This window comes from Ornithodoros turicata, unplaced genomic scaffold (assembly GCF_037126465.1).
Source record: "Ornithodoros turicata isolate Travis unplaced genomic scaffold, ASM3712646v1 Chromosome28, whole genome shotgun sequence".
NCBI lineage: Eukaryota > Metazoa > Arthropoda > Arachnida > Ixodida > Argasidae > Ornithodoros > Ornithodoros turicata.
In genome coordinates this window covers 1,724,455-1,734,240 of record NW_026999351.1, presented here as the reverse complement: position 1 = coordinate 1,734,240, position 9,786 = coordinate 1,724,455, and the positions used below count along the sequence as shown (strand labels likewise).

The 9,786-nt window shown below is 44.7% G+C and overlaps 1 protein-coding gene across 1 annotated transcript in view; it reads right to left on the bottom strand.

Moving 5' to 3' along the window:
* Positions 1-610: 610 nt before the first annotated feature.
* Positions 611-9,786, bottom strand: part of LOC135373654 (uncharacterized) — a 33,465-nt gene continuing 24,289 nt past the window's right edge. Inside the window, exons 3-6 of the mRNA XM_064606752.1 lie at positions 5,500-5,571; positions 4,362-4,491; positions 1,552-1,653; positions 611-766 (exon numbers count right to left, since the gene is read on the bottom strand). Coding sequence (XP_064462822.1) covers positions 611-766; positions 1,552-1,653; positions 4,362-4,491; positions 5,500-5,571 — 460 coding nt within the window. The remainder of the gene's footprint in view (positions 767-1,551; positions 1,654-4,361; positions 4,492-5,499; positions 5,572-9,786) is intronic.

Below are 9,786 nucleotides of genomic sequence, written 5' to 3'. Positions count from 1 at the left end.
ACGCCTGGACGGCAGTGGTTCATCTATGTGGCTACGACAGCTAAAAACTTTGATTTGATTTGATTTTTTTTTTTTTGTGGCGCATTAGTGGCGTTATTAAGTTTGACCTAGGTACAATTTTTGTGCTTACTAAACCAGTGCTAAGTGCTGGGTTAGTAATTAAAATCACAGATCCTTTAAAAACTCGGTATCTCTAAAAAAACATGTATACCTTTTCAAAGGGTACAAAACTTTCATTGCCGAGCTGAAGAGCCGGGTGCGCAGTGGCAAGAAGTTTCTATTGCACGAAACAAAATGACGTTCACGGAGATGCTGGTAGGCTGGGCATACAATGAGGATGTGAAAGATTGAGAGTTGTTCCCCACAGTCACTGCATTCGGGACAGTCTACTTCCCGTAAGAGATATTCATGTGTTAAATAGGTGTGTCCCAGGCGGAGCCGACAGGATAGCACCTCATACAGTTGATTGGATGCAGATGGAGGAATAGGTTTTATAGTGCGTAATTTGTTGCTTGTCTGTTGGTCCCAAAAGCTCTGCCAGTGTCTGCTGCTTTTTAAACATATAGCCCGACATCTTTTGATGGAATGTCAAAGGGCGTTATGTCGTATGTTAGGGCAGCAGCAGCTGCTCGATCGGCCTTTTCATTTTCTGGTATCCCAACATGGCAGGGTACCCAGCAGAAAAGTAACCGATAAACTGTGTGCTTGCTAGGTTCCTTGCACGATAGACAATGGGGTCTTTTGTGCAATGAATGCTACATATAGTCTGTAATGAAGTCAAAGAATCTGCGTATATGACTGATGATTTAATACGATTTTGTAAGATATAATTAAGGGCTAAAATTATGGCATACACTTCTGCTGTGAAGACAGACATGGTGACCTTCACACGATGTGACCTTGTAACAGTGCCAGTGACCATAGCGCATGATACCTCGGAAACACCCTTTGAACCATCAGTGTACTCTATGTGGCTGCCAAAGCTATCCTTTCGCACCTCAAATTCCTGTTGCAGTATTGTGTTTCACAGTTTCACGTTTGTTGTATCTGGAGAGGTACATGTTTGGAGGCGCTGCCATGGATGAGTTTTTTACTTGACTCAAGGATGATAGAGTTGTACTCTGGAAAGCCATAGTGATGAACTGGTTGTGACATTCGAACGCTAAAAGAAGACACAGCTGAATGCCTGTTCAAGAAATGCTGTCTGAACGGTGTGCCTTTCACACATTGATATGTTGATTCTTAATGCATATGAAGGAGCCATTTAAAACCTGCGTTGCTCTAAAGACCACTGATTTGACTAAACGTAGTCCTTGGAGACCTACTGGACCCAGGATTTTAAGTGTTGATGGCCGTGCTGAAACGTACACAGCACATCCATAATCCAATTTGGAAAAAAGAGTGGAGACGCTCCCCGGGACCGGTGAAGCTGAAGGTTCGACCGGGATTTGCTACCGCCGTGAAAAACACTGTTCTGATTGGCTACGCCACATCCACGGGTGACAAGGCTTTATCCATCTAGATAGTGTTGACTCTGCCCTATGCACTTACAGTCTGCGGAGCCTTGCATGGACCAAGGAAGTTGGTGCCATACGAGTGTCCCGAAACCCCACACGACGTGGTACACGATTTGCTCACTGTAGAGCCTTTGCCCTAGAACGGTGACAGACGAGACGTGTATTCATCACTCACCATATCATTGTCACACATCACACATGAAAATGACACCCATGAGCATTTTCAGTAAAGTTTCAGAATCAACAGCATTAGATGAATTTTAACGGGACCCGGGTTTGGACTGAACTATAACGTTTTATTTTTAGTTTACTTCACGCTAGCGCCAGGACTTCACGCAGCGCCTGACGCCAATTGCGTGCTTCGGATCAAGCCTGAAATCAAATGCATGTGATTATCCCTACGGCTATGAGTCTTTATTACTCGGCACCTTATGTGGCACAGTTGTGTGGAGTTTTTTAGTATTCTACTTTCGGCATGGATATAAGGACGGTTCTCGCCGAAGTCGGCCTGACACGCAAGGAAATTCCCCTGTCTCGACGGCACAGTTGCAGCGTCCAATGTTGCTCCATAGACGAAAATGTGCTGGGAGAAGGCAATGCATTTAGGACAGGTCCTGGTCGCACGTCACAGCAAATGTCAACCTACACGTGACCATAAATATGGCCGCACCCGTGATCCGCTCGAAAATCCCGCCCGTTTGTAAATAGTCGTTTACTCTTTTTGTGCACTGTTCCGGGCGTCTTTCGACCTCGGTAGTTATATTCATCCGATAATCTCGCACTAAACACTCAGTTTTCTACATGAGATCTCCTACTGTTGACCACTTTCAAGGATGCGATGGCGACCTACTATTACACACTGAGTCGATGCGATTGGCTTAAGCTGAGGGGAAATCTGCTACTATGTCTCGGAAGAAGCATCGTATAGTTGACGTTGCCAAAATACGTTCGTCTTCTGGCATGAAGCCAATCGGAATATGTCGACAAGCGCTAAAACGACATGACCTCAAAATGATGTCTATGCTTTGACACCATGCTTAATGTTGCTTCACGCGTGTTTCCTAACGTGGTGTCTAAGCAGAGGCCTCGTATTCTCCACTTTCGGGGCTCCTATCAAACGCACATGAAGGACACATCTTTCAGAGTGTTGTTATAGCTGAAACCGGTAGTACTCCCATATAAATGAAGCGTGCTTTTCCTGAAGTGCCTTCAGGTGTAGTAAATAATGTACTGTTTAGTGTTGAGATCCGAAATAGCACAGATACAGTTGTGTTGAGAAAAAAAATGTATACATTCCAGGAGTTTTGTTTCTCTGGTTGCGAGGCGAAGGATCCGCCTGAGGTAGACGACTTGCTTTGTGAGTGACGTATTCATTGTGTCAGTGGACCCAAGCAGCACACAATATTGGGCCCATATTGGCTGGTCATTGGCGATACGGGTCCAGTATGGGGCCTGTTTCGCCAAGAGTTTTCCCATATTGGATGAAAATGGGCAATACAGGCCCCATAATGCCCACTTTGAGCCGATATTGGAAAAATCCTGGCGATATGGGCCCCATATTGCCCGCGTACACCCCATATTGACTCAAAATATAGAAAATTGTACGTACCCGTGTTGCACAAATGCCCAAGCAGCACGTCAAGATTGAACGTTGAACCGTGTGAAATACCCAATTCAGGACATCGTTACATCCAACAACTGATGATACAGATGATACAGATTGTTCGAAACTGTCAACGTACTTGGCAATCCCAATGTCACGTTCGCTAGAATTCGACAACTCAACATTCCCCGTTCTGGAAATAGCTGCCATCTTCCTTCGCTATCCTTTAAGTAAAAAACACAATGTCTGATAGGAAGGGATGGCTCTTCTGTAAAATTAGGTGCTTTCAAGTTGCTGCAAGCAGTGTGAATTGCTCTGGCGTATGTCCGTCACCGTCACGAAAGTGTTTCGCTCCTTTGTAGTCTCGGAGCGGGTGGGAAATTTTTAGTTCACAGAATATTGCGATCCCAATGAAGGCTTCTGAGGGATCTTTGGCATTGGCAGCTGCGTGGGATTGCTTGTGGCCTTCAGCAAGGCGGGCGTAGTTGTTCGTTCTTTTTGGGCGATGCCGTGTTTTGTCTGCTTTTTTTGCAATCATGTGCAACGTGGATCAATTAGATCCGCAGAAATAAAAAAAGCAAAGATCAGAGAAAAGTATTATTGGTGGTGAATATTATACAGGATAATTCTTTATTATTACACGAACGTGATATTGGTTGGTGATATGACGTTGGTGATATTACAGAAATATTGGCAATATTGGCGCAAAACGGGCTTGCCAATATGTGCACCCCCATATTGGCAGCCCACATTGGGCCAATATTGGATCAATATTGGCGTGCTGCTTGGGAGGTATCACTAATCATATGTGAAGAAGGACACCACGGCACTCCACTAGGTTTGCAACACTGGGTTTCCTTAAACCTGAGTATCGGATCTATTCTTTGGTTCTATCAAGAAGCGGTCCGTCTGTAGTACCAGAGTACCTCATCACTAATAGTCTGCTGCTGAGACGCTTGGAGCTCGCACAATACTAATCAATCATTAATACGATCCATCGCTATTAAACGTTAATGCCGTCAATCCTCGTATCTTCTTTTCATCACGCGCGAAACAATTTCCTTGGAAATGCAGTTACCGGAAAATTCAAAACAAAGTATTTTTGCAGAAAAAAGTTCGCACAATCGAAAAAAAAAAACAGTGGTATATTACTTCCCAGCGCTACGACCTCGTTTACATTTCAACAATTTAAACAACACGAAAATACGAAATATATTATTTTTTCCCGTAGTGATGCTTACCGCTGTTAGTCCATCCATAGTAGCGCTCGCCTTACAGAAATTATCTACGTTGAATCCTACTACTCCTGAAAATGTAGGCGCATTTTGCGTGTCTGTCGTTGTGTAGCATAGACTTCTATTCAAGTCGTCCCTGTAAATAAACAAATTAGCTTCCAGAAATTTTCGTACAGGCAGAGTAGGTACGCTATTGGAAAAGAGCTGTCCCAAAACAGGAACTAAGATGGCCATCTTCAACACTCTCGGAGCTAATCACCATTGAGAGACATTGTTCTGACTTCTTAGTAGTTGTAAATGCGAGCCGTATTTGCGTCTTCGTGCTAAGCGTCTATGCTCTGCTCTCCGTTGAGGGGCATCAGGCAAGGGCACCAGTGGGCTCTGCGACTGGGACAGGCAACATCTGTTGCCCTGAGTTTTTATGAAAACAATGCGGCTATTCAGCAGCCTTCCTTTCATGTTGGCACTCCGACTCAAGACTACATGCCATCATTCCCATCATTCCATGTCTACCTTCGAATGGTATTGCTTACGCGCAGTGTAGAAAACACGTAGTTTATACGTTAATGTAAGCACCTTCCCCCTTCATGGAGGCCAACTGTCCCATTGCGAAGGTAAGTAATCGTGATCATAATCATAGTTCGAAATTTTTTGTCGCCAGACAAGTGCGATCACGAGCGACGCGAAGACGGTCGCGTCTGTGGATTAACGTTGTCCACACGTTACTTTTTTTTTGCTTTTTTCATGTGCCGAAATCTCGGCACATGAGACACCAGATTTAATGTCAGTCGTGGAAGACTGCGTTCTTCAGCAACTTGTGCCCTTCCAAAGAACTTACCATCGTCATCGGCCTGCTTTGAATCTTCCCAGATAACCAGAAACGTCTTATGAACATCCATAAGACGTGTAGTCCTGGATATTGTGCACGTGTAATAGATATCCATTTTAATCCACTGGATATTCCATGGACGTACTATCAACATATAAAAACCATCCACACCGGAGTTCCTCAGCGATTTGTACCCTTCCAAAAAAAGTAACCAGCGCCATCGGCCTGCTTAGAATCCGCTATCTTTGGATCGGCGCTTTGGATACGCTACCGACTCATCCGCTGAGAGAAGCCATTATGAAAGGTGACCCTTACTTATATGCAGGGATGAGATGTTGGTAGCATTGATCAAGATGCATGTCATCGCATTCACTCGTGTTCACTATCCTGCAAAACGAGAGTCATATGGTCATGTGAGCTTATTGACTGCCTCTGAGACTTCGTGGCGCACATGTGGCAATCTCCAACTGCTGCAAGCGTACAATACTTTCACGTACATTTAGAGCGTCTTGCTGAAGAAAATGACTTGAAAACAACGGCAATCCCGAAATGTTTAGCGTAGCGGAATATTTTTGTGCATTTGTTTTCTTCCTTCTCAAATATTTTCAAATTCTTCCCTGCGCGCATGATACTGTGATGATGCGTCCACCTGTACGTTGACTTTTCTTTATTTTGTTCATTTCGGATCTTCGGAGACCCGTCTTTCTTTCTTTCCCCAATGTGAGAGGAAGAAAGACCACACTGTCGCCTCTTGAGTCCTGGAAAAAATATTATCAAAAAACAGAAAATGCAACCCAAGGTAAGGGCAGTTCAGATAGAGTCACCCCATACACACGCTTTTGTTTTATTTCTGCAAGTTAAAGCTCATCTTCGATGCATGAGGCGGTACTGTGCTCCTCCACCCTCCACACTGGGGGTGAAGAAAAGACGCGTCTCCGAAGATGCGCAATGAACAGAAAAGAAAGCACATCAAGAAAAAAAGGAGTTCCTCCACAAATTTTTCGCGGACTATGTACCGAACGGATTCTTTATCAAAATGGTAACGATATCATGTCACCGTAAGGAACAGATGTTCTCTTTTGGGACAGCTTCGCAGCTTTTTCAACGATTCTTAGGTAATTAGTCGCTTGACGGTTGAGCAACATATGGCCAAGAACGCCGCCGGCCCAGAGAGAATAGTGAAAGTAGCATGCCTATCGCATATACATATATATATATTGCATATATATAGAGATAGGGGAGAAAAGACACCAGAGATTGAAGTAGGGAGTAGGGGAAAGTTATTTATTAAGCTGGCATTTAAACTAAGGGTCTGGGGAAGTCTACGTTTCGGCGGAAGCTCCGCCTTCTTCGGGACTGAGAGGAAAATCTCTGTACAAGGTCTTTTAAAAGGTTACAAAAGTGTCGTCACAGTTGGTACAATTCCACTGCGAGGCAGTCGCTAGTGAGTCATGTTCTGGAAGATTCCGGAAGGTTCCTGGGTCATCGGCCGGGGAGATTACGTGTCAGAGCCTTGGGTCGCGCTCGTTGAAAACCTGTTGTCCGGGGTGTTCTTAGAGTCATTGTGTTCAGCTGTAAAGAAAAGAAGAAAAGAGGCAGCGGGCACTCCGAGGACATACAGAAAAAAAGTTATCCGGATATGCTTCTTACAGTTGATAGCACTCCTTTATCCTCATTTATTAGAGATTGGAATTTGTAGATCAAGTACGATTCGCGTTGCTCTCTGCAGCGATCGGATGTGAAATTTGACTCTAAAATAAAAAGTGCGACGTTATTAATGGGATGACCGGGTCGACTAAAATGGCGAGAAACCGGGAGGCTACCTTTTTTCGAAACATCTGATCGGTGGTTATTGAATCGAATCCTAAATGAAATTTTACTTTGACCTACATATTGCGCGGAGCATGTTGTACATTGAATGATATAAATAATGTTACTGGAGTTACAGTCAAAGTCGCCATTGATTTTAAGGGAGAAGTTGGAGTTTGTACTCTTGACCGCTGCCGTGCTTTGCATTGATTTGCATATTTGGCATCTTTTACCATTGCATGGATGGCATCCCGCCGTAGGTGTTAATGGTTTGGGAACTTTGGAGTTGACTAGTCTATCTTGGAGGTTGCGGGCACGTCTGTCGGTAACTCGTGGCTTCTCGGCAAATATTTGTCGTGTCCGTTCAGATTGCAGAAGGATGCTATGGTGGCGGTGGAGGATACTGTTAATATTACCCGCGCCTGCACCAAAGGTAAGAACAAGGTTTACGCGATCGCCCTTGGGTTCGTCGTTGCGTTTACCGAATAAGTTCCTCCGGTCTGCTTGTCGTGCTTTGGACAGGGCGTCTCTTACTAGACTGGGTGGAAAATTACAATTAACGAAGGTCTGCTCTAATTCCGCGAGGTTTTTGTTTAGAACATCGTCGTCCGAGCAGATCCTCCTGTATCGGAGTGCCTGGCTATAAGGAATGGCGAGTTTAGTATGGCGCGGGTGGCAACTGTTAAAGGAAAGGTACTGCTGGGCATCAGTTGGCTTTCGGTACAGGTCAGTGGAAAAACCCTTCTCGGTTAAGGTTACTTTTACATCTAGGAAATTAACAGTCGTTGCCGAGAAGGAGTGGGTGAACTTCATGGCGGGGTGTACCAGGTTGAAATCGCGAATGAATCCTTTGAGATCTTCTTCGGAGTGTGGCCAAAGCATGAATATGTCGTCCAAGAAGCGTTTGTATAGACTAGGTTTTTTGTCGCGCACGGCTAGAAATTTTTCCTCTAGTGCACCCATGAAAATATTTGCGTACGTTGGTGCCATCTTGGTTCCCATAGCTGTGCCATTTATTTGGAGATAGTGGCGGCCGTCAAATTCGAAGTTATTATTTTTGAGGATCAAGTTGAGTAGAGTTGGTAATACAGATGGGTCAACCGCGCGATCGGAGTACTTCAGATACGCCGCCTCCGCTGCTAGCACGCCATCCTCATGTGGGATGTTAGTGTAAAGGGAGGTAACGTCTAGCGTTACAAGCAAGCTTGCATTGGGTGGTTCACATTTGCTAAGTATTTCGAGGAAATGGTTGGTGTCCTTAATATATGAGGGTAATCGGGGAGGTATATCTTTATGGAGGTGGTCAACGAAGCTAGAAATTTTCTCCTTGGCGGTGCCGATTGAGGAAACTATAGGTCGCCCTGGGTTTCCTGGTTTATGGATTTTCGGTAACATGTAGAACCTGCCTGGTTTAGGGTTTTGGGGGGCTAGAAATTCATATAGGCAGGAGTCGATTATTTCACGCGCTTTTAGGGATTTTAGGGTTTTGGTGATTTCGGCAGCTATCTTATCTGTTGGATCACTGTCAAGCGGCTCATAGAACGTGTTACAGCCCAGTTGTCGGAAGCCCTCGTTAAGGTAGTCCTGTTTGTCCATCACTACGATTGCCCCTCCCTTGACTGCCCTTTTGATAATGATATCGCCACAGTTCTGTAAGTCGGAGAGGCTGCGCTGCTCAGCTGCTGTTAAATTTGGTTTAGTTTTGCGGTTAGATGAATTGTTGTATGCGTCAAGTACATCCCTTTGAACAGCCTTGATGTACATATCCAGGGCTTTGTCGCGGTTGGCATCGTGTGTGAAATCAGAAGTTGGTTTAAAGGGATTCGGATTGGAGTTAGGTTTGTCGAAAAAATATTCCTTTAGGCGCATACGTCTTGCGAAATTGTCCAAGTCAAGATGGAGTTGGTATTCATTTAGTTTAGCGTTTTTGGGGCAGAATGACAGACCCCGATGGGCGTCGGATAATGTCGTGACATTATCCGACGCCCATCAAGAAGAATTGTCAAAATTTTGCAGGTCCCGTGAACAGCTCGTATCGAGAACTAAACACAAAAAACTTGCCAGGGACGGAGTCTGCTCACCTATTTTAGCTGATAATAATGAAACGCCTCCAGAAAGTATCTCGGTAAATAAACACCCGGTCACCTCTACACAATTATTACTGCCCACTTCAACGTGATCATGATGGTGAATTGGACGGTGCGGCCTCTTCCGTCCAACAACGTGTAACTGTATCACAAAACGTTGTGAACTTGTCATCCCGCACCCTCACCGACTCAGAATTCTCACTTCTGAATCGGGGTCTGTCATTCTGCCCCAACAACGCTAAACTAAATGAATACCAACTCCATCTTGACTTTGAGAATTTCGCAAGACGTATGCGCCTAAAAGAATATCTTTTCGACAAACCTTACTCCAATCCGAATCCCTTTAAACCAACTTCTGATTTCACACCCGATGCCAACCGCGACAAAGCCCTGGATATGTACATCAAGGCTGTTCAAAGGGATGTACTTGACGCATACAACAATTCATCTAACCGCAAAACTAAACCAAATTTAACAGCAGCTGAGCAGCGCATCCTCTCCGACTTACAGAACTGTGGCGATATCATTATCAAAAGGGCAGTCAAGGGAGGGGCAATCGTAGTGATGGACAAACAGGACTACCTTAACGAGGGCTTCCGACAACTGGGCTGTAACACGTTCTATGAGCCGCTTGACAGTGATAAAACAGATAAGATAGCTGCCGAAATCACCAAAACCCTAAAATCCCTAAAAGCGCGTGAAATAA